Raw genomic sequence first — 26,180 nt, 5'->3', positions numbered from 1 at the left:
GGACAGAACAGTAATATAGTTTTAGTTCTTGCAGCTCTTGGAGGAGAAAAAGAAAAGTTGGGAGCAACTCTCACGGTATAGGTAAGACATGACTTGAGTTTTGAAGAGCAAAGTTGGGACAGAGAGAAGAGTAAAGAGGGAATTCCAAGTGAGGGGAACATGCCTAGGGGTAGGAATGATTGGGAACTGCTTGTAGGACAGTGAGAAGAGTTTGTGTTGGAAAGAGTTGATTAGAAAGTAGCATCTGATTAATGGCCTGGATGCAGGAGGAAAACAGGGGACCACTAAAAGTTTTTGAACAGGAGACTGCTGCAATTAGAAGCATTCCATCTAATAGTCTGAAGAGTCCCTAGGATACTTTACTGCTAGAATATAGCCAACCCACCTGTAGAGGACCTTATATGGAAAAACTCACACTCACTGTCACAAAATAAAGACCTGTGATCCTATTTAAGAAGTGGATTTGGAAATGAAAACAGGAATTTTAATAAAGGACAACTCCTACTTACAGAGATTGTCTAAGCTCCACTGGGCACAGAAACCAACTTGACGTTTCAGATAATCAGGATCATCAGCCCAGGACTCTAATGTCACAAGCCGGTCACTAATACTGGATTCAGATATAGTCAATTTATTTTCACCTGTTGGGAAGACATAAACCTTAAATTAACCATGAAAGAGTAGGATGATTTGCTGGGTAGATTAATGGAGAGAAAGAGTAAGGAGAGACAATTAGAGAATCTGGAAACTATAATAATGACCAAGCCCAAGAGCTCTATTTTCTAGAAAGAAGCAATATGATCACTAAATTTTTAGCTATAAAAAGTGGGTAATCACGGTCACCAAGTTTTGATTCTTTATATATATATACACACACACATATATATATATTTTAACTTCTTTATTGGAGTATAACTGCTTTACAATGGTGTGTTAGTTTCTGCTGTATAACGAAGTGAATCAGCTATACATATACATATATCCCCATATCTCCTCCCTCTTGTGTCTCCCTCCCACCCTCCCTATCCCACTCCTCTAGGTGGTCACAAAGCACCAAGCTGATCTCCCTGTGCTTTGTGGCTGCTTCCCACTAGCTATCTGTTTTACCTTTGGTAGTGTATATATGTCCATGCGACACTCTCACTTCATCCCAGGTTACCCTTCCCCCTCCCCGTGTCCTCAAGTCCATTCTCTACATCTGCGTCTTTATTCCTGTCCTGCCCCTAGGTTCTTAAAAAACATTAAGTTTTGATTCTTTAGGTGAGAAAACTCTTGCCTTTGTCACTGTTACATTTTACTGGCTTTGAGATGTTTACCCAGACAAATCAGAATGTATGCATGCTTCTCATTTATTTGGCTGTGCCACACGGCTTGAGGGATCTTAGTTCCCCAAGCGGGGATTGAACCTGGGGTCATGGCAGTGAAAGCCCAAAATCCTAACCACCAGGCCACCAGGGAATTCCCCAGAATGTATGCATGTCTGATGGGGTTTAAAAGCATCAGCTCATCCAGTAACTATGAAAAATAAGATTTTTAACAAGCGATATAGATCATTAATGTAAGAAGTCACTATACCTACTTGTCTGTGCAAACTTTTCCAGTGCGATAAGTGCAAAAAGCATGACTGTGGGGTGGGACTGTAATTTCTGAAAGACAACAAAAGGTAAAAAAAAAAAAAAGAAAAAAGAAATCATTGCCCTGCAGAGGCGGCAAGTTATCAATTTCCTCTTCTTACCCAATGTGAGCTAGATTTTTTTTTGGAGCAGTAGGAAAAGTTTTACTCATTCAAGTCCATGATTATCCATTGGCTAATATTGTTAGTAATAAACCAAGACAGAGTCTCTTAAAATCTTATATTATTTTCTTGAAGTTACTGTGTTCGTTTATAGATATGGAAATTTCAAAAGTATCTTATTAAATGTACTATGTTATTTTACTTAGTAACATTTATATATTAAAGCTTTGTTAAATAAAATCATGCTGATTCTTATATTCCTTTAAGCAAGCCAAACAGAAGCCCAGAAATATAGCTAAAAATGGCTTTTTATTCAGAACCCTAAAAGGAGCCATTCATCACTACCAAGTTCCAAAATTATAAATAATGAAATTAACAACTCATGGCTTCATTTTCAATCTGTTCTCTGAAAGGAATTCTACAAATGCTGATGGTAGGTGGGAAAGAGCAACAAGTGAGCTCTTTCTGTTACATTTAAGTTCATGTCACATGTGTTCACATTTGAAGGAAGGTCTATCTGCTTAACGTTGTATCTTCTCACAGCCATCCTTCCCCACAGCTATGCTAGGTGCCTGCAAAAGAGCTCTAGAACAACAGATGATTTCCACTCACTTTTCTGGTGCCCAACTGGGTTCTGCAGAGCTCATGTAACCATTGCCCTTCTTTGCTGGAAAGCCTGTTTAGCACCCTGCTTCTTGCCACATCCATCCTCAATCCCTCTGTCTGTTTTTTCAGGCCCTGAGCCCTCCCCACCTGGCTACTAAGTCTATGTCCTCCTGTCTCTGAACACTGTCTTCTGATCAGATAATTCTCCGTAATAAGCTGGGAACATGGCCATTTCTGGCTCTGGGCTTCTGCCGGTGATGTGACCTTAGCCAAGAAACCCATTTCTTCCTCCCGTGTGCACAAACAAATCCTAGCCCTGTAGTGTAACCCAGCTGAGGTCCCACCTTCATCAGGAAGTCTGCCTCCCATGACTCCCAGCCGCCTCTACCCGTTTTTCCCACCTCCCAACCACCTTCTCAGAACCCTTGGCACTTGGTCTGAAGGAAGCTATTTTGCCCTTGATCATATCCTGTCATAAAATGGAGGCTAATTATCTTGTCTGAATAGTTTTGTTCCCCTAACCAGGAAACTGCTTGAGGGCAAAGGACTGTTAGACTACTTCTGTATCCCTACAGTGCTTACTTAGCATAGTGTTAAGTGTTTTAAGTATGTATCATATAGGTCCTGAAAAATAGGGTCTTTAAGATTTTGAAAAAAGGCCAATGCACAGTAGGCCTGCAAAAATAACTTTAAAAAACACAGACCAGTCAAGACTGCAGTCAAGCAGTGTGAGAGATCCGATAGCACAGCCTTGGCAAACCACAAGCTTCACAGACGATATATCAAATACTCAACAATAGTTTTAAGAGCAGTAGTGGTGGGAGGGATGGAGGAACAGAGATTTATATACACTGGGAATCTGACCTCACAGTTTCCTGGCTTGGAATGCCATGTAATTTTGTTTCCACTGTGGAGGTTCCTACTACCATTTGGCAGACTCTAAGGACGCACACAAAAAAAGCCAATCATAGCACCTATCTTATGACTAAATTTAAAACCAGACCAACTCAGCTGTTTTTGCTTGCAATAAATTCCTATCCTGCCCTTACTTTTTTTTTAAACACAGGAAGGAATAGATAAACACTCAGGAAAACACCTGCAAATAAAATTTATAGCTGATTCCATTCTCTGTGCCAGTGGCTAAGTGGGCAATTTTAGAAAAATGCACAATTCTAGATGACTAAGAATAACTAGCTTTGATGTCTCACTTACCAGACACTGTAGCAAATATTCCAGTATTCCTGGGCTAAGTAAACCTATACTTGCAGGACCTAGATGAATACAACAAACACTGGATATAATTAAATATGTTACATTATTTTGAATTTGTAACTAATACCAGTAAAATTGTAGAGCTCTTTTACAAAGTACTCTCATGTGCATTATCTTATTCAAGTCTCCTGCTTAAGGTAGGGAATAGTACTATCCCCATTTCACGGCTGAGCAACTGAGCCCACTCCTGAGACACACTCCTGAAGTGACTTACTCCAGGGCACTTGGGGAACACATGGCAGAGGCTGAACCAATACCCATGTTTTGATTTCTAATCCATCGTTTCTTCCACCATAAATGATACAACTAGCTGGGTTATTCACCTATACTTTGATGTTAACTTTCCTAAAATGGGTAACATTCACAGACAAGTAAAAAATCTGCTTATCTTCTCAGGAATTGCTCCAATTTAAAGTTCCTTTTCTTCTTCCCCTACCGAATATGTCTCTATTGCCTAGCTAAACTTTATAAAGTGTGTGTATATGTATATTACATATTACATACAATCTTTATCTATCATATGAGCTTAGCCTTTTCTCTTATTTTTAATTTTAAAGCAAATAAGGAAAACTTTTTCTTTTAAATTTCCCTTTGAAAGTCCTCAAAGCTAAATTAGTTTGCATTTACCTCTGTGGCCTTGAGTAATTTTTTTCCAGTTAGACCCTGTTGCTCAATTTTATTTTATTTTTTTAGAGACACTTCTTTCTGGTAAAGCAGGTTTGATCAAAGACCTGCAGTGCCATCTTCCCCTTGATGTTAAACAACTTAAGATCTTCCTTGGTGGAGCTTCCCAGAGTTACCTGCTAGCTTCTCAGCCAAGCAGCCTAGGACTGCAGATGTGTTCCTGTGTTTGGCAGGATGACCTGAGTCCTGGCAAGCTACTTCTCCATTTAAGTTAAGAATTTCAGTCAATTTCTGGAGTGCATCCTAAAAACAAAAATGTACAAATGGATTTGATAAATATATTACTTAGGTTTTTTTCCTCAAGGTAATTCTTTGACACAAAAGCAATAGCCACGTGTTAAATTAACTCAGAATGACCATACAAAAATGATATAATATAGCCACAGGATACCAATATTGATGGGAAATATTATTTGATCAACCTGAAAGTTTTCTTAAATGAATTGCTAGATTCCATTTCATTCAAAATGTACCAGTTGTATCAAATATATGCTATATACTTGAGTCGTTAAACAGACTAAATCCACCCAAATGCCATTATGATTGATAACAATAGGGCCTAGTGATACTGACGTAAAAAGTTTCTTACAAAATTTTTTTAATCAATCAAGAACAAATATCACCCGAATTTTAAAGGCAAAGACTTTAAAAGACTAGGCAAAGGTCAATTCACCAGTGACAAGGCCAAAGACTTTTCCCTCTGTCCATGTTTTCCATGTTAGGCTCAAATGTCTGAGGCTTAAACAAATGAAAGATGCCAGAATCCAAAATTTTTAAAAAAGGATTCCATAGACCATATGGAATAAGGCAATGAAAGTTAGATACTTCCGTTCTACATAAGGGATAATCAAAGTTATGCCAATATTTAACATGTTTAAGACTCAAAAGTGTTTTTGGTATAAGTGTTTTCTCTTAATAGAATATGTTTAAAAAACTTTTGTTATGAGGAAATTGTTTGGAGAGAGATAAGAAAATCAGCTCAGCAACTGAACATTCTTTTCTAGATTCAAAGATTGCCATTTCAGATATAAATGCTTCCATTTTTAACATTTTTAAAATTTTAAACTAAAGTTTTAGAGTAAGCTATTGACAGAAAGAAGATGTAGCAATTTATTAGTAATAAAAAACAAGTTTACATAATGAAATTAATATTAAATAAAACAGATCCAAAATATATAAAAAGAAATGCATTATATCAAATGTTCTTTGTGGCCATTCATCCTGTGTTTAATCATAGAGGTCAGTTTTATAAAAGATAAGTATTAACTTACTTTAGTGGGCAATGGACATTCATCTAGTAATAATGTTATAACTGCTGGTCCCAGTGGATCTTCCAATGGAATAACTCTAATTAAAGACTGGACAACGTCCAACCATCCTTCATCTAGGACCAAATCAAGAAGATTATACGATGGAGCCATATTTTTAAAATGTGAAAATATATAACTTACAACACAAGATGACTTCACATTAAAATAGAAACACTCTTGGAAAATAGAAACATCCTGTGGCTTTTAAGCAGCTAGTATTTGGCATGGACATGGTCATCAATTGCTAGTCATCACAGTAGAGACAAAGAATCCTAACTTACAGGAGTCTGGTGATTTGGGGGTATCTTTATTTGAAGAAAATTTAAGCTATGGTTCTGGGTTCTCAAATTATGATTAAATAGTTTCCAGCATCTTATTTATGACATAGGAGTTAACTGAGAAGATTAAGTATCTGAAACAGTTGGCTCTATTTTCAGAATGACATTTAGGAAATTGAGGGACAAAAAAATTATCCTTCCCATTCTAGAAGAGTTATAGTTGAAGATCTGTCAATGCCAAAAATAATTTTATTTTAATAATTTTAGTGAGCTAAAACCATTACTGAAATATGCAGCATATACTCAGGATACAATACAGTGCTTATTAATTATTGTCCTAATACAAGAAAATTTCCATAGACTAAGGGGTTTTTTCTTCATCATGTGTGTTAAGTATTTTTGAAGTCTTTTAGTAAAAAAAGAAAAAGTGGCTACACTTCTTCATGATCATTAATTAGGAAGTATTTTAAAAAACTTAAAAAATACCTGTTTCTGCCATTTCGTGCAATGTAATCATTGAATAGGGAGGTTCCTGATCACTGAAAAACAAACATTCAAGACATCAAACTTGAAGAAATAAGAAATGACAATTTCAAATAAAAGTTCAAACTGGAAGTGTGGGGGTAGGAAGAGAAAGAAATGTACATGAGTGAGCGTAGAGAAAGAGATGGAGGAGACAACGAGAGCTATAATCTATAAGGACAAACGCACACCACGTGTGCTCATTTCCAAGGTTACTGTCTATGATGGCCCACAAATAAAATGGGCACAAGGGCACATGAAAGGACCACCAGGTAGCCTGAAGTCAAAGCATGGGACTAATACTGGAGCCCAGAGCCCACTTTCAGCTTTACCTCTAGTGGCCCAATGCCAACAGAGACAAGCCAGGGAGGCCAACATCATCTTCCTCATATGTACCTCAAAGAATCAACAGGAAGGGAAATGACAATCCCAAATGAGGACTTACAGAAGCAAGGGCCTATGTAACATCTTCATTTTTAAGTGTTCTTCTGGTAAATATCACTATGTGCTTAAATTTCACAAAATGGTGTTAGAAGAAAAAGAAACCAAACTTAACTAAGGAGCTACTTAATCTTCTAGTCACTGCTCTAAAATGGCATTTCCCCTTAATTCAGTGGATTTTCAAACTGTGATCTCAGGAATCCAAAGAGGTGCTTTAGGGGAACTTTTAATAATGAATGAAATATTTCCCATCAATGATAATCTAATTATTTAAGGAGTATATTCACTGCTTATTTGTTTACATATTGTGGCTGTTTCACTGTGAAAAAAACAAAAACAAACTATTGTCTTCAATCTTTTAATCCTCAGAATAACCCTGCAATATGAGAATTACTAAATTCATTTCAGGTACTCATTAGGTGCCGGTGTTTGACACATCCCGTGCCTTTTCATAATAAGGGAAAATTCTTATTTAAAAGAATTGTCTTAAATGATATAACTAACTGATACAAACGCTGCTCTGGGACAATCTGGCAATAATGAAATTAAGTATGCATATATTCAACAATGCTAGAGAAATTATTACACAGGTTCATATGAGGTTATTTGCTGCAATCCTATTTGTAGGAACAAAAAATTTAGAAGTTGTAACCTAAGTGACTATCACCAGATTATATGATAATAAAATATAGTACTTTTGAGCATACAAAGGAATACTCTGTAGCAGTAAGAAGCAGTTATAGCTTTATATACAGCAACATAGGTCTCAAATATAATGTTGAGAGAAGTTAAAACCAAAGAGACTTCTCTGTTATATAAAATTTTAAAATCATACACAAAACAATATTTATAAACTTCCTATACAGACATAAACAAACATATGCCAGGCATATTGGAAGAACATACCTTAAATTCAGTAGAATGACTACCTACTGATATTTGGAGGTGGGTGGTAAAAAGGACAATGGGATTAGGGAAGAAGGGCAAACTAATAAAAATATGACACGGTCAGTGACCAATAAGGAATATGAGGACCTGAACTCTATACAGACACACTTAAAGGACGTACACATCCCTACACTCAAAATAACAAGATAAAATTCTTTGTGGAACAGAAATAGAGCAGAAACTTGTGGTGGGAGGCAAAAGCTAAAGTCATAAGACTACTGGGCTCTGGGTCAAGAACTAGACAGAGGTCACCAGGAGCTTTATGCCTGCAAGGCAGGTAACAGGGACCAAAACCCCACCTGTGCAAGTGATAGAGCAGACTCACCAAATAAAGTGGGAACAGGGTACCGCTCTCAGTGAAAAGAGTTGCAAAGCTCTGAATGATAATCTGAGCTGCAACCGGTATAAACCTGCAAGTCTCTGGTGACAGAAAAAGGCAGAGAAAGCCATGTAGCAGGACCTGGGCTTCTTACAGTGGGATGGGAACTCAGAACCACCACTTTTAGGTTCAGCTGTGGACTGAAGGTCCCTGAGACCCAGATGGAGACAACAAAAGTGACAGAGAGAAAGGGAGAAAAAGACAGGGAACACACACACACACACACACACACACACACACACACACACACACACACACACACACACAGAGTGAGGAAAAAAACTTCCATCAGGAGGAGCCTGCAAATTAAAATTCCAAAGTCATGAGAATAACATTAATACCATTAGCAATCTGAGGGTAAAGTTACTACCAAAAAAAAAAGCAAATAATCAAACTTCAAAATGATTTTAAAATAAGTGTATTTCAAGTGTATTTCCTATAGCAGGTCTCTCACTATGCCATTAAGAACTGTACTGTCCTCTCAAATCAAGGTCATCCTCTCCTAAGTAACAAGGAGAGAGGAGAACAATAAATATAGGTCATTTTATAATTGTGATATCTGCATACACCCTTTTACATATATTCTTACTAAGCCCATCTGTCCTGTCTTTTATGTTTAGTTTTAATAGCCTTATAAACTTCGCAGGTTAAGAAATTCTTTTCTTTAGCAGTTTAAAAAAAATAAGCTGTGTAACTATGTTTACAAACTGTCTGAACCCCGTTTTGCCATTATATTCTCCAACATGTCCCTTCATATGTGCTCTGCATCTGCCTAGCTTTTCCATTCTCAGAAGAGTTTTTTTTTTTTTTAAGCAGAGGTCTTCTTAGAAGCCCATATGATTTAAATTTATTTATTTATTTATGGTTGTGTTGGGTCTTCGTTTCTGTGTGAGGGCTTTCTCTAGTTGTGGCAAGCGGGGGCCACTCTTCATCATGGTGTGCAGGCCTCTCACCATCGCAGCCTCTCTTGCTGCAGAGCACAGGCTCCAGACGCGCAGGCTCAGTAATTGTGGCTCACGGGCCCAGTTGCTCTGCGGCATGTGGGATCTTCCCAGACCAGGGCTCGAACCCGTGTCCCCTGCATTGGCAGGCAGATTCTCAACCCCTGTGCCACCAGGGAAGCCTGAGTTTTAACTATAATTCAGTACAAACAGGTTTAAGGTAAAAGTTAGGCTGTTATTCAAGTGTACACTACTTGCCTCACATAAGTGGATTATGTGCTTTAGCAACAAGTTCTCTTATAATTTGTAATATTTTCCTGAAGCTTGGAAATAAAGCTTTTCCTGTTTGGCCCCCCCCCCACTCTCTTAATCACCCTTTTAAAAAATACAGCAAAGTCTATTCTGTACCTGTTTTTCCAATGAGCTTAAATAACACTGCTGTGGTTTACTTCCTTATTTGGTAAGGACAACTTTTCATTACAATTTCACAGCACGTTTTAAATGTCACTGTGAAGAAACTTTACATAACAGCTTCTAGACTCTTGCTTGAATTTAGAGGATGTAATTCGCACAGATTTATATTCAACAGATATTTCCCACAAACATATAAAGAATACATTAAATTAATTCAGGTACCAGAACTACATCAAAGGCAGGTTTTAGTAAACTTAGGAAGGCCTTTCTGAATTGGTTATGGTGAATATTTGTAAGAACTACCTTCCCCCAGCATGCTCTATGGCAGATAGAAAAATATGCAAAATAAATTTATTTCTATGAGGAAAAAAAATACCTCAGAATAATATGCACAGGTATACCTTGCTTTATGATATACTTTCTTAGGAATAAACAAAACTGTGTTTTTATAAATGTGATTATCAAATATTTAGATACTTAAATATATAATACTAGCTGACTCTGAAGCAAAAAGAACCCAGATAGAACTTAAAAAAAAATACTGTCTTCTATTGAGCAATTGTTACATGCAAGGCACCATACTAGATGCTTTATATATATTTTATCATGATAAACCTTGTAAGAAAGGTATTATTCTCCTTTTATAGATGAGGAATCTGAGGCTTAAAAGAAGTAATTTACTCAGTGTCACGTAGCTAGTTAAGGGGCTGGGCTAGGATTTGAACCTTTGTCCACCATGGTTCTAAAACTTACTCATAACTATTGTGCTATAGGGTTAAGTTAAAATATTTTTTTCAACTTGAACAATGCCCTTTAATTTCAGTGTTATTTAATCTGGGATTTCGTACTTAGACAAAGCAGAGGGGAAAACAAAACAGGTACAGGTGTGTCCTGCAGTTTCTTTTAATTTACAAGCTTCCCAAATGGATCTAACAGGGCCAATTAAAGGGTAAAAAAGAGGGAGAAGGATGGAAACTCTCCTTGACTTAAGTCCTTCCATTGCCAACGGAAGTTGCATGCAGCTATGCTCTTGGTAAAACAACTCATCTTGAATCTCTGGTCAGTGGAGTAGATAGTCAAACAAGCTAAGAGTGATTCTTTGTGAAACTATTACCTCTTGTAACTTCAACACAAACTCACTGCATACTGACTACGTTCCCTAATAAAGATCATAGCTTTAAATAGTGTTTTCTGCTACAGAAATGTTTACACATTTCCCGACCGGTGTAGATGTTAGCAAGTAAAAACATCAAACCTTATAATTTACTCTGCCATCAGAGGAGAAACAAAATATTCTCCCCTTGCCCTATGAGCAACAAGGCTTGGCGAATATATCCTAATGAACCGAACGAGTCCAAAAGTTATGGTTCCTGGCAGAAGGCTTTTCATTAGATAGGAGGTGACCGTGAGCCAGATACTTACTTATCTACAAGAGTCCGTATGACTGCCAGTGTGTCCAGCACTAGCCCGTCTACATTTTGTTTCTTTCTCCTTGGCTCGTGAGGTCCTCGGCCCCTCCTTGGTGGCCGAACAGGGTCCCGGGGTTGGCTCCTCATGTCAGCAGTGGGTACTGCACTGTTATCAGCCTGCTGCTGCTGGGTGTCAACGCTGTCTTCTGCTCCACTGTCGTCTCGGCAGATACAGGAATTACCCATGGTAGCAGTGGCACCTCTAGTCCCCAGGAAGCGGGCTATGTGCTCCTCAAGAGTCAACAGCAGACCCTGGCCAAGGCTTCTGCTTGCTAAGAACACAGCCCAACCAAAGATAATCATTTAGATAGTTTTCAGTTTTCCAAGTACTGTTGTCATAATCTGGATTTGAGGAACCTGCATCCTATTTGTTTTTAACAACTGAATGCTGAACAAAGTTGCAGAGTTGATCTCCAACATTATCAATTACAAGGAATCCTGGTCATCCAGTGGCAGTTCTAAAAGAAAAAATGAAAAGGAAAATGAATAAAAGATTCTTGCCTACTCAATTACTCAAACTCTCCTAGTTTGATATTATATATATTAGGATTACAATGAAGAATCATCTTTGGTTATTTTTATAGGTTTCTGATGCAAAGAGGTGTCTTTATATAAGAATTAACAACCAGTGATTCCTTTCTATCATTATAGTATAAAGTTGATTGCCAAACTATATCCTTGTAAACCACAGAAGTTACCATATATTAAAAAAAAAATCTCTATCGATACAGAAATACATGAGAAGAATGTGTGCAACTGTTTTAAGGGCTCCTTTTGTGGATTAAAAAAAATTGTCTCCTTTCTTAATTTAAGTGTATGAGAAATTTTAATATGTTTCAAATAAAACTATCTAATTACAGATGTTTGTCTACATGGGGAAGGATGGCTACATGTATATGTACGGCTGAGTCGCTTTGCTGTACACCTGAAACCGTAACAATGCTGTTGATCTGCTATACTCCAATATAAAATAAAAAGTTTAAAAAAAGAACAGAAAAAAAAGGTTATGATACCAATGTGATAGCACCCACTTTATAACAAGAATAATAAAAGGATAGAGTGTTCTGTTTAAATTACCCAAACTGCATAGATTTCCCATTTGGAGGCACTCCTGAGAATTTACAGAAATCATATAAGTAGTTACAGAGTTTTTCTGTTATGTAAGCAAGACTGTTTTGGGGAAGGTAAATATATATCACAAGGTTACATTTTCACAATGATAAGTCTGTTGCACACAACTGCTGCAAAGATAAGAGCAGGGATGCACCAATGATCTTCGTCTGAGCACCTCATATCAGGCACCAGGCTGGCACTGGGAGAATAAAGATGAACAAGATACAGTCCCCACCCTCCAGGAATTTGTGGATGGCCATTCTCATCCCACACAGCATGTTTATCATAAAAAAAAAAAAAAAAAGCCTAATGATAGAGCCACCTCTTCATTAAGCTGAGGAAATCTGGTTATGTGTAAAAAGAAATAAAGATTTGGAAGCAGGAGACTAATGTGGGGCTGGTAGCAAAAAGTAAAAATTCATGTTGAGACCTGAAGACTAGGACCCTTAAGGACACAAACAGACACGTAAGGATTAGAGACTGGTACATAAGGATTAGAGGCTGGTAGTCTCTACTCAACATTTGGCTATTTACAATTACATCCTCATATCTTGAGCACTGGCTCAGAATTAGATATAAATAAAATAATTTAGTAGGATCAGAAGCAAGAGAAAACTTATTTCTGTTACTTTGGACAGATTTGTAGTAAATTCTCTTAAATATCTGCCCAGTCTAAATTACTGCTCATAGGGGAAAAATGTAAGGGAAAAAAGTATATATATAATATTTAATCTAATCTAATATATAGAGAGGGGGAGGGACAGGGTAAGGGAGGGAGGGAAGGAGAGGAGAGAGGAGAGGCAATGGATAGACATTATCTCCCTCCAGACTACCAAGAAAGCAATGGCTGAGCCAAGCAATACCACAGATGTTCCTGGTTCTCCCAAAATAGTCAGGCTGTCTTCCAAAATTAGGGAGGTTGTACTTTAAAGGATGTAACTGAAGTATAGGTAGGAATATGATGCAAGGATTCAGCTGAAAATAACCTTTTAAAAGAGAACACAGTGGGAATTCCCTGGTGGTCTAGTGGTTAGGATTCGGTGCTTTCACTGCTGTGGCCCGGGTTCAATCCCTGGTCTGGGTTCAATCCCTGGTTGGGAGACTGAGATCCTGCAAGCCGTGTGGCACAGCCAAAAATAAATTAAAAATAAATAAATAAAAGAGAACACATTATAAAACAGCAAAGAGTGGAAGTAATACCATACCATTCTCATCACTGCAGGGACCAGGGTATATATACCCTCTGGAGGGTAGATAACCAAGAGATTTCAATGCTTAAAAGGAGAAAGAAATCAGAAATAACTCTTTTAAAGGGTCCTTGGTATAAATTTCTGTTGATCTTATAAATTATGCTGGTTTCTGAGAAAGACCAAAATGCAACATTTAAGAAGTGATGCTTTGGAATTTCCCTGGTGGTACGGTGGATAAGACTCCGTGCTCCCAATGCAAGGGGCTCGGGTTCAATCCCTGGTCAGGGAACTAGATCTCACATGCATGCCGCATCTAAAGAGTTCGCATGCCACAACTAAGGAGCCTGAGAGCTCCAACTAAGACCCGGCACAACCAAATAAAATTAAAAAAAAAATAGAAGTGGTAAAATCTCAAAGACAGCAAACATTAGGTTAAAAAAAAAAAGTGATGCTTTGGCCCTTCTCACAAGAAAGTTCACAGAGAAGGCACTGCTGGAACAATTTGGATGACAGCAGGTAAGAATCCAAGGTTTCTGGCAGGTCTGCCACTGGGCAGTAGCCTAGCTAATGTCACTTCCTCGAAATCTTAAATTATTAGATTAAAATTTTTTCATCCATTGATTTTTTAAAATTAATTTTTATTGGAGTATAGTTGCTTTACAACGTCCATTGATTTTTTTAAACATCTTTATTGGAGTATAATTGCTTTACAATGGTGTGTTAGTTTCTGCTTTATAACAAAGTGAATCAGCTATACATATACATATATCCCCCTATCTCCTCCCTCTTGCGTCTCCCTCCCACCCTCCCTATCCCACCTCTAGGTGGTCACAAAGCACTGAGCTGATCTCTCTCCCTGTGCTATGCGGCTGCTTCCCACTAGCTATCTATTTTACATTTGGTGATTTTTTAAAAATAAAAAGTGAGAGGGAATTCACTGGTCGTCCAGTGGCTAAGACTCTGTGCTTCCACTGCAGGGGGCACAGGTTCAATCCCTGGTCAGGGAACTAAGATCCCACATGCCGAAATGCGGCCCAAACAAACAAGCAAACAAAACCAAAAAACATAAAAAGTGAATACATGTTCGTTTTAAGACCTAAATGCTGCAAAGGTCTTTTGCTCTTTTCTGAAAGGCTTTCTTTATAGCCCATTCCCTTCCCGGAGGTAACCCCTGCTAAAAGCTTCATGAATCTGTTTCCACACCTATTATTATGTACTTACAAATTAGCTTTAAAAAAATTAATTAGAACATCACCATATTTTCTATGATTTGCTTCCCCCCCCTTAACATCTTTCTATACCAGTATATATAAAACGACCTCATTCCGTTTAAGGCTGTACAGAATTCCATACTCTGTATTAACATAGTTTCTTAACCAATAGTCTATAAACGTCTGTGGCTAAGCCAGCTAATACTCTGCGGATGGCAGAATGTAGTGGTCCAAGATTTGATACAAGGGAACTCTACTTGGGAATGAATGCGCTATCTCCTGGGGAGGTGCTCTCAATGTTATCAGAGCAGGAGGGAATTCCACTGGCTTCTCTAAAGCTCCAGAGCCTTTCCATGCAATCAGTATGGAAGTTGGGATGGACATGACATGCAAACAGTAGATTCAATCCAACATAATACATTAAATTGGAGAAGGCATACCTGAGGAAGGGAGACAAATCAGGTACTAAAAATATCGGCAATGATTTGAGGATGTCAAGGTGAGATTAAGTCTCAGAAAACAAAGCCTTGAAGGGGAGAGAACAAGGGATCCTATAAAGCTACCGTTTAATGCTAACACTTGTAGAGCTATTTATTTATTTATTTATTTATTTATTTTTGTGGTACGCGGGCCTCTCACTGTTGTGGCCTCTCCCGTTGCGGAGCACAGGCTCCGGACGCACAGGCTCCGGACGCACAGGCTCCGGACGCACAGGCTCAGCGGCCATGGCTCACGGGCCCAGCTGCTCCGCGGCATGTGGGATCTTCCCGGACCGGGGCACGAACGCGTGTCCCCTGCATCGGCAGGCGGATTCTCAACCACTGCGCCACCAGGGAAGCCCTGTAGAGCTATTTAGAATAACTAACAAGAAACAATGTTGGGAGTGATTGTGAGGAAAGCAGTGGGTTAAAAATAAGTTTGTAGACATTGAAAAACCAGTGGAAAAGTGTGAGTCATGATATATACATGATCTGTTAGGATATAACTAACTATCCACGTAAGTGGAATGAGATTCCTATCACAAGCCATATTTAAAAATTCCAAATGGATGAAATTTTTAAATTTAAAAATAAACACATAAGAAAGAAAGAAAGAAAAAGAAAGAAGGAAGGAAGGAAGGACGTTTGTTGGATCTCATTCTCTTTTTTTTTAAACATCTTTATTGGAGTATAATTGCTTTACAATGGTTAGTTTCTGCTTTATAACAAAGTGAATCAGCTATATGTGTACATATATCCCCATATCTCCTCCCTCTTGCGTCTCCCTCCCACCCTCCCTATCCCATCCCTCTAGGTGGTCACAAAGCACCCAGCTGATCTCCCTGTGCTATGCAGCTGCTTCCCACTAGCTATCTATTTTACACTTGGTAGTGTATATATGTCCATGCCACTCTCTCACTTCGTCCCAGCTTACCCTTCCCCCTCCCCGTGTCCTCATCAAATTCTTAAACTTTATTCTATCCAAATTATTTTTGCTAAGGCTTATTTAAACTGAATGTAGAATAATTAAATCCATGCAGATTTCCATTTAGTACATTTCAAAGCAAATGGAAGATATCCAATAATACAGGTATTTCTAAAAATCTGACTAATTTGGAGGTGAGGAGAATTAAATGTAGTGGGTTTTTTGTTTGTTTGTTTGTTTTCTATTTCCAAATTGAACTCAAGTATAGTTCAGGTCAATTTTTTCCAAAAGAGTCATTTTCCTTAAATGACCTAGAAAATGATGTCAACTACAAAATTTGTCAGAGAAGGAAATGGAGTAAAAAAATACAAGTATTTTCAATATTTTAAAACCAAAGACTTTTTTAGGGACTATGTGTAAAGACCAGGTATAAATAAGTTAATTAGGGGGGAGAAGCCAGGAGGCATTTCAAAGCAAAGACTATGAAACATACAAGGAAAAAAGAAGAGCTGTTACCTTTAATTTTTTTCTGAAATGAGCATACAGAGTATTCTTGAGGGTTACAGACAAAAGCAGGACAAGTAAGTGACCAAAGTGTATGATCTTTCAGATTTATTCAGCACTAAAAAATGTATAGCTTTTCATCTGGAAATGGCTGTCACTTACGACACTTCTCAGAGACTAAATTGTGAATACTTTAGGCAAAAGACTGGGTGGTGAAGCTAAACAATTACACTTTAGACAGCTTCATTTTATCTCATTCCAAGGCCCACTTTCCAAGGATCGTTGTTTTAAGACAGTAACATTCAGTGTACAGATCTTGTACGGGATGCCAGAGGCCACCTACAGTACAAGGGCACTGGCTTTGCAGTTACACAGTTTGGGCACAGGTCCCAGACTTGCAATATTTCCAGCTACGCATTCTAATTATCCTGACTGACACACTTTAAAACATGGAGGGCTTCCCTGGTGATGCAGTGGTTAAGAATCTGCCTGCCAATGCAGGGGACACGGGTTCGAGCCCTGGTCCACGAAGATCCCAAATGCCGCAGAGCAACTAAGCCCATGTGCCACAACTACTAAAGCCTGTGCACCTAGAGCCCGTGTTCTGCAACAAGCACTGCAATGCGAAGCCCATGCACCACAATGAAGAGCAGTCCCCTCTCACCATAACTAGAGAAAGCCCGCATGCAGCAACGAAGACCCAGCACAGCCAAAAATAAATAAATAAATAAATTTAAAAAAAACAAAACACATGGAGATAGTAATACTTCTTACACCTCATAGTAGTTCTATGAGGATTAAATGAAATAGTACTTGTAAAACACATGCCACAGTGCCCAACATGTAAAATGGATCCCAAAATGCAAGATGTCATTATAAAATGAGCAGGTAGCTAATCAGAAGTAACCAGATAATCTGGGAGGTGGGGGCTCTGGAATCAGATCTGTCTTAATTAAGAGCACTAAGATAACTAACAAACTCATCTTTTATAGAACTCATCTACCCTGTACTGAAATAATTTTTACTTATCTATACTTTTAGACAAAGAACCTTGTAAAAGATTGTAGCTTAATAATCCCAAAGGTGATGGGCATTAGAGTCACTTAGGTACTTCTTAAAATCCAAATTCTTGGTTCTACTCCAAATAGTCAGCATCTGAATTTCTAGGATGTGGCCCAAGCAAGTGTTTTCTTTCTTTCTTTCTTTCTTTTTTAAATAATTGGGTTTTATTTTATTTACTTGAACCCTGCTACTCTGCGGCATGTGGGATCTTCCCGGACCGGGATATGAACCCATGTCCCCTGCATCAGCAGGCGGACTCCCAACCACTGCACCACCAGGGAAGCCCACAAGTGTTTTCTTAAAAGCTCCCCAGGTGATTCTGATGGTGGCCAGGTCTGGAAATCACTGTGCTATAGAACCCAACACAGAAACTGGCACGGTAGGCAGGACTTCCTGACTGAATGAAGGAACAAATTGAAACACTGAAGGGTGATTCTTCTAGGGTCTAAAAAGTTAATCTCCTTTTCCAGAAAAATGAACTGAGACTATCTTTGAACATACTCTTTTGGAGAGGTTAGCCAAAATAACCATTAGAAAACAGTTACATCCATTAGTGATTATGTACAGTACATACTAACACAATGAAACAGCTCCCTGTATTTCCCACCACATCCATCCTATGAAGCATCATACTGGACCTAGACGGTACCCTGCTTATGGGTAATGTTATCCAAGGGGTGACAGACTGAATGGAATGGAAAATGAGGAAGACTAGAGATTATGTAAAGGCAACACATTTGTAATACGTATATACTTCACCTTAAGTTTGAAGACTACTTAGCATTAGATGGTCAAGTCAGTTTTGAAACCAAAAAAAAAAGCTAGTCACATAATTTAAATATATACAACTATCAGATTTGCAACTGTGGCAATCATCAACTGATTTCATGACAATGATACCACTGGATGTCATTGCTTAGTAGAAATACTTTTCTTGGGCTTTCCTGGTGGCACAGTGGTTAAGAATCCACTTGCCAATGCAGGGGACAAGGGTTCGAGCCCTGGTCCACGAAGATCCCACATGCTGCAGAGTAACTAAGCTCGTGCGCCACAACTACTGAGCCTGCGTTCTAAAGCCTGCGAGCCACAACTTCTGAAGCCCGGAGCCGAAAGCCTGTGCTCCTCAAGAAGCCGCGCCCCGCAACGAAGAGTAGCCCCCGCTTGCCACAACTAGAGAAAGCCTATGGGCAGCAACGAAGACCCAACACAGCCAAAAATAATAAATAAATAAATTTATTTAAAAATAGAAATACTTTTCTTACCATCTAAATGGTAATGTTTTTTAAATCATTACACTGTTCATGACTATTGTGCTAAAAGGGCATAATTACAAATATTTCCTTTGCAAATCTACTTCTCTGAAGTGTAGTATTATTTATTTTTATCTTCCCCCTTTGAAAAAAGTAAGTAAAGACTATTCTTTCCATTTCTATATCATTTATGATTTATTAATTTTACATTTTATATGTTTTAAAGCTGCTCTTGGGGGGGGAAACAAACTTGGGCTTTCAGTAAGTTTAGTGTTAAAGGAGTGAGAACAAAACACAGACCTCTCAAAACACAGATCTCTACCATCATAAACAGCTCACCACAGAGACATCTGCCAAATGGCCTAACCCTCTCTAACAAATGGTCCAGGAATCAGTGATTCATCTCTTCAAATATTTGCTTGCATTCAATCATAATACAGCTCAGTGACTTTAAGAATACTTTCTTCTCTCTGAAAATAAGACTTCAGGATTGTGCTGCCAAGACAGGAGAGGCTGGTTAAATGAATGACCATAGGAAGAAAAACCAAACTTTGGGCATAAAATTACTATTGCTGTCATCTTTTTTTTTTTTTGGTGGTACGCAGGCCTCTCACTGTTGTGGCCTCTCCCATTGCAGAGCACAGGCTCCGGACGCACAGGCTCAGCGGCCATGGCTCACGGGCCCAGCCACTCCGCGGCATGTGGGATCTTCCCGGACCGGGGCACGAACCCGCGTCCCCTGCATCGGCAGGTGGATTCTCAACCACTGTGCCACCAGGGAAGCCCTATTGCTGTCATCTTTACCTCACTGTTCCAAAACAGTGGATACAGCACTTTTTTCCAATCCACCACCCAAAAGCTAAATTGTATAGCATGAACAATAACAATATACAATACACTGGAAATATTAATGATTTTCTCTCCTTAGAAAATGTTTTGGATTTTTCTCCTAAGACAGTGAATGCATTACAAGTGATAGCTTCTAGTGTAGTGTTCACTATGCCCCTCTGACATATTATGAAAAATTTCAAACATATAGCAAAGGTTAATTTGACAGTGAACACCTATATACCCAGCACCTAGATTCTACCATTTACATTTTACTATACTTGCTTTATCACATCTCTACATATCTCTATCCATCATCAATCCACCTATTTTTTTTGATGCATTTCAAAGGCATCAGTATACTTCCCCTTAAAAAATTCAGTATGCATATCACTAACTGGACTTCAATGTGTTTTGAGGTTACATTTATATGTAGTAAAATGTACAGGTCTTAAGCATGTATGTGCTGAACTTTGTCTAGTGTGTATACCTGTATAACTCAAACCCTATCAAGATATGGAAACTTACCCAGAAATATATTTGCTTTTAAAATATCCTGCAGGACGTCCCAATGATGACAATTTTCTTGTATTTAAATGGGGAAAACTTGGAGGGCAAGAAGATTCTTTGGTAGCAAAGTAGATAAGAAAGGTGTACTGTATATCAAGAGTACACTTGCCAGTTGAAACAGAAACCACCTAAAGACATTTTAACAAGAGCATTTTTTGTCTCTAGACTCTAAGGTATCTGATATTCAGGGGAAAGGGAAGTGAAAGATTGTGAAATATTTGGTTGGAACTTCACTTTTCCCCCAAAAGGAAAGGCAGCTCTGATAAGATATTTTTACATGTCATCCAGGTGTCCAAAACTGTCTGCAGTGGCACTGGGCATTTGAGGTTTAAGTCACATAGAGTATTCTTATCCCCTGGATTGTAACCTTCAAGTTGTCTGGGAAAAGCACTGAATGATTCTGATATTTCTCTTATGCTCTGCGGTTGGTTTAAGAAAGTACATCTTTGAGGGAAAAGTAGATAATTTTTCTGGTTGAACTGTTAGAGAAGGAGTATTTATGGCTAGGACAGAGTAAGGGATTTCCAGAAGCAAATAACAGTAAAAAAGAGAGGGAGAAAAAAAAGGAGAAATCAATAATCCCTGTCTGGTCTCAAAGGTTGAAAAATTTGCCTTGGACCCAAAAAGGAAATGCTAAGGAAGAACTGAGGTAAGTGCTAATGATGGCTACCATACAGAGGAGAAAAACAAATGTAATACTCCATGCTGTTTGGGATTTTCACCTCCAGGAGACCAAATAACAGGAAATAATATGGATGTGTCATTTAAACACATACATGATTAACAAATCTGAAGGGAAAGTATTTTTCTGTTATAGGAAACTCTTTGCTATTAAGAAAAGCAAACGAAATGTGTAAACAGTATGAATAACAACACTTTCCTTAATGAGATCCACTTAAAGTGGTGTCTGAAAACACTCAATTGCACTCTTGGCTGTATACCTACCAGAACCTAACAGGTATTCAATAAGCATTTTAAGTGAGTTTATTCTAAAATCTGTAAAGGGGATATATGTGTATGTATACCTGATTCACTCTGTTACAAAGCAGAAACTAACACACCATTGTAAAGCAATTATACTCCAATAAAAATGTTAAAAAATCTGTAAAAAAATATTTATCTCTTTGAGAAGCTGAGACAACATCACTCAATAAATATGAATCTAATGCTTATATGCCAGGCACAGAGCAAAGATAAAAAAAGGTCCCTCGTGCTCTTCTAAAAGGGATGAAGGACAGACAACACGGAGTGCCCAACCCATAATATAGCACCTGCCACAGAAGCCCATGCATATAGTGTCAGGTTCACTAGGAGGAGGCCTCTCGCTCAACCATTCTTCCAGTGGAAAAGGAACTTAGTAACATTCAAGTATCTCCATAGGAGCAAGTTTTTAGGTGACTGTATAAATCAGCATTAGCAAAAGAGGAATGAAGGATTTATATTTGCACTGCAACAACACATTCATGTCTTAAATAAGCCAAAATATTGTTGGTACAAATATCTCTGACCACACAGTGAAAGGTTAACTGAAAGTCCATAAATTAAATTGATAAAGATGAAGCTAATAGTAACTCTAATGAAAAATAAAGAGGAAACACGATGAAAAACCAAGATCAATTTGAGACAATACTGATGATGCATACCAAATAAGCATCATCCCTTCCTGAATATCGTAGGAATCCCCATTCTGCATATGACATGTAAGAAGCTTTGCATTGGTGCCAAGTTTCCCATGACAGTACTTCCTGGGAGAAAAAGGTATTAGAGATAACAGTAAACTCTAATGTTGTGCTAGTTTTGGTTTATGAATATTATGTTTTAGTAATCATTAATAATTTACTTGGCAGGTTATTAATAAGTAGCCTTTAGGCATAGGTAGGTATGAACTATGAAGCAATAAGAATTGAAAAAAAGGAGAGGGGCCAGGTAGGAGCCATACTTTGAGAATCACTGCATTAAAGGAGCACAGAAGAGGAAACTTAATTCTTCAGGAGGTAGAAGGGGTAAGAAAAAAAAAACTAACACTGAAACATTAAACTGAGGTAATAATAAACCTGCCAAGTAAGGTATTTCAAAACCTTCTACCTGATGTATATATGACCCATAAAATTATGCTTCGAAACTATAATTTCAAGCAATAAGAAAGCTACATACAGGGTTCATTCCTTAACAAACTTAAGGAGTGCATCAATCCTTTGCTGTCTCAAATGGATTCTTAGTTTTCAAAAGCTTAGAGAGGGAGAAAGGGGAATATTTTCTAAGAGCTTATCACTATTTATTAGATAACTTTATCTCATTTAGCCTTGTATATATCATAGCTATCTACAGTTAAACATGCTTTTACATACTGAACCAGCAAGCATTCCCTTTTGCAATGAACACTGAGAGTAAAATATAACAAATATGTACTTTTTTTCTAATCATAAAGGTTGGCAAGAAAACGACATAAAAAGCCAAGCTATTGGACAGATAAACCAAAGGGAACATATTCACTTTTTTGCATTCCTAAAAGTTGTGAAAGTCTCCTCCTAAGGTTGTGGCCCAAGTTATGACATACTACTTCATAATTGTTCTGTTCTTCAATTTTCTAACCTGCATACCAGGAAAAAACTATCCAAATTCAATGGTAAATGCCTTGAAAAATGCCCAAATATTTGAAGAGAAGCTAAATAGATACTTTACTATCCACCCTTCCCCGGCCATAACTCCTTTGAAATAGATTACTGTGGTTCTACTGTGGTTCCTGTCTGTGATGCCTAATGACTTTTCACTTACTTTTGCAACCCTGTGACGGTCACATCCTACTTTACAAGAATCCCACCACAAAACAGAAAATTTCCAATTTAAAGTTGCATAATTGTGGGACTTCCGTGGTGGTGCAGTGGTTAAGAATCCGCCTGCGGATGCAGGGGACACAGGTCTGATCCCTGGTCCAGGAAGATCCCACATGCCGTGGAGCAACTAAGCCTGCGTGCCACAACTATTGAGCCTGTGCTCTAGAGCCCGCATGCCACAACTACTGAAGCCTGCGTGCCTAGAGCCTGTGCTCCACAGCAAGAGAAGCCACCTCAATGAGAAGCCCACACCCTGCAACGAAGAGTAGCCCCCGCTCGCCGCAACTGAGAAAAGACTGCGTGCAGCAACGAAGACCTAACAGAGCCAAAAAAAATTAATTAATTTAAAAAAAAGTAGCGTGATAGTGATTACCATCTCAAGAATTCCTAATATTTTTTCAAACTATATGGGTACTAGATTGTCCAAGAGAGTTGTATTTTAAAGAATGCAAAATGACTTCTCATTTCATTATAACAAATTACTTCATTATTAGGAAAAGCATAGGCAATTCTTGATAGACTGAATTAAGCTCATGAGTTGAAACAGCCTGTAATAAATTCACTTTAGGAACACACAATGATTTTTTTTTGATTATACTCTTGCCAAAACATACTTCTAAGTTGTTGTTTTCCCCTATTCACTACAGAATAACATACTACTACATAAAATGCTAAGTTTTTATTTTCTCTTGATTCTTGGCCAATTTACTAACTGGAAAGTTATTTTGCTGACAAAGCAGAAAAAGTCCACATAGAGTATGCTGGAACACTTCCTATAGTCAATAACGTAAAAATAATCATGGAGTACAGAAATAATGAAAACAGCAAAAGCAGGACACAGATTTGAAGCAGTGGGTCTGGACGACATGTACACTGGGAACCAGAAAGCTCACAAAATCACCACAGTGATTTTTTCAAAAAAGACTCATGGAACATAAGATTGGAAAAACAGGAAGTTCAAGTCGGCTTTTTGCTTAAAAAAAAAAAAAAAACTTCAAAAATCACAAATTACTAAATATTTGTTAAACCAGCTCTAACAAATGCAACTAACCAAAAATTAGGAAAATGTCACACATGGGCACAGTACGTATAACCTCAGAGAGGGAGCTACAAGGCAAGATGTCACCCCAGGAAATGCAAACTATATATGGTGAAAAGTAGAAAAAAACCACTGTGGAAAAGAAATATAAAAGCAATTGCTAATGTGTCTCATAATCTATAGTTTGGGGCTACTACAGGAAGGTATAGTATTCATGGAAAAAAGAGGTCTCATTTATAAAATCACAATTGAGGGAGGAAACATGATATTCACTACCTGTAGACATCCAAAGGCCACACATACATATATATGGGAAAAGGGGAGGTAGTTTACAATATTGAGATCAAATTACCTACAGGAAAATTTCAGCTGTCAGAAAAAAAAATTCCCAAAGGAAAAGATTATATCATAGGGCGATCTTCTGCCAGTACCATCAGAAGTTCAAAGTAAATTAAAACTCTGGGAGCAAAACTGGAAATCCCTCTACCCCCATCTAAGCAGGGGTTGAAATCATGGGTTTAAGATTATATGACCTACAAAGCTGTAAACCTTGAAGCTTTCAGTACAATATGACTCCCAGCACTCCATAGGTGATCAACAAGTGTATTAATGCTAATCCCTTACATCTACATACTGCTTTAGTTTAGAAAGTGCCTTCACTTTCATTTCTCAACAGAAACCCCTTTGATGGTAGAATCACAATACTTTACTTTCACACAGCTTGTAGTCTGTAAAGTACTTTCACACACTGTGTTATTTTACAGAAGAGACCCAAGGAGGTTAAGGAGGAGATGGTAGGTAAGGGGCCTGGACAACCAAGGGACTCTATTCAGTCAGTTAAATAGACACTTCTAACCTTTAGAAGTTCAAAGTACAACACTCCAGGGGGAGCAACCTCATTCAGACAGCTATACAGGATAGAACGCCAGAGTCTCAGTGGGCCATTTCTGCCTCTACCTCCGCCCCCAAAGACAGGGAAACTGAGGTAGCAGGTAGAACAAAAGCCTGATCTAGAGTCACGCAGGGCGTGCTGGGGGGACGGACTTCTCCCACTCCACCTGCACTATGCCCAGAAGCGGCTGAATACTGTGTTTGAGAGGAAAACGCTTGCCATTCCCGCTTCCCTCTCACTATTCCCCACCCAGGCTTTCCTATGGATGGGGGTCTTTTCTTCCCGGAACCGCGCGGCAAATCCCCTCTCTCCAGGCCCTTACCCATTTGTCACACGGGGCCTCCGAGACAGAACCCGCTAGCTCTGGCTCCCAACTCCTAGCCTCTCTCTCTGAGGCGTCTCTTGACCCTAAGGCACGTCTAAGCTTCCCCGACTATGATCTACCTCCCACTCGTGCCACCTAAACCTCAAACTCCACAAAAGGAAACCCTCCCCAAGCGTCCACCCACCTACCTCCTCCACCCTGGGCACCCCTGAGGAGCACTCCTAAATATCAGCAGCCTCCCAGGAGCTACCTGCTTCTCACCTGGGCCCCTTTAGCCGCGGCCTCCTCAGAAGGACGACCCCCAACAACCTCCTCAGTCAAGAACCCCCTAAAGGGAGAACACCCTCTTCCAGAAACCTCTCCGGGCGCCTTCAGCACGGGCCTCGCTGGAGGACCTCCGGGCTGTTTCCTGAGCTCTGCCCAACGCCACCCCCTCCCAGGCCCCTTCTCGGAACCTCCCCCGGCCCCTCTCCGGTCTCTCCGCCGCAGACTCGGGCGGCTGTTCCCCTCCCTCACGGACGTCCCCAGCCCTGGGATTCCCCCCGCTCCGCGTCCCCAGGGGCTTCCCGGAGCAGCGTGACTGGGCTGCGGCACTGACTTTCTCCAGCTCCCGGGCCCACCCGAGGGAGGAGGCGGCGGTGGCAGCGGCGCAACTCCTTTGTGACAGGTCCGAGAGAGCGGTAAAGATGGACGCGAGGCCACAGCGCTGCCATTACGTGCTGGGCCCACCCCCGCTTCGTACCGCCCAGGCCCTCCCTCAGTCCCCTAGGAAACGCCCCTTCCTTGGTGGCAATCCCTCTTCCTGAGAGCCAATCATCTTTCAGAGACCATGTCACGTGACATAGCCACTCGGCCCGCCCCCCTGGAGGGAGCTGGCCAATCCACTTGCTGAAGTGTGAATGGCCCAATCAAGTCTCTTCCGCTAGCTTTTCAGGGACCGGATTTCCATCTGTCTCCTG

General features: G+C 39.2%; 1 protein-coding gene across 1 annotated transcript in view; it reads right to left on the bottom strand.

Moving 5' to 3' along the window:
- Positions 1–25,983, bottom strand: part of RSPRY1 (ring finger and SPRY domain containing 1) — a 45,062-nt gene extending 19,079 nt beyond the window's left edge. Inside the window, exons 1-8 of the mRNA XM_059043906.2 lie at positions 25,820–25,983; positions 10,953–11,457; positions 6,372–6,424; positions 5,569–5,681; positions 4,414–4,540; positions 3,554–3,612; positions 1,580–1,646; positions 510–641 (exon numbers count right to left, since the gene is read on the bottom strand). Of these exons, the coding sequence (XP_058899889.1) occupies positions 510–641; positions 1,580–1,646; positions 3,554–3,612; positions 4,414–4,540; positions 5,569–5,681; positions 6,372–6,424; positions 10,953–11,302 (901 nt within the window). The 5' untranslated portion in view covers positions 11,303–11,457; positions 25,820–25,983. The remainder of the gene's footprint in view (positions 1–509; positions 642–1,579; positions 1,647–3,553; positions 3,613–4,413; positions 4,541–5,568; positions 5,682–6,371; positions 6,425–10,952; positions 11,458–25,819) is intronic.
- Positions 25,984–26,180: the final 197 nt, after the last annotated feature.

Source organism: Kogia breviceps, chromosome 18 (genome assembly GCF_026419965.1).
Source record: "Kogia breviceps isolate mKogBre1 chromosome 18, mKogBre1 haplotype 1, whole genome shotgun sequence".
Classification (NCBI taxonomy): Eukaryota; Metazoa; Chordata; class Mammalia; order Artiodactyla; family Physeteridae; genus Kogia; species Kogia breviceps.
This window is presented reverse-complemented; position numbering and strand designations above follow the sequence as displayed.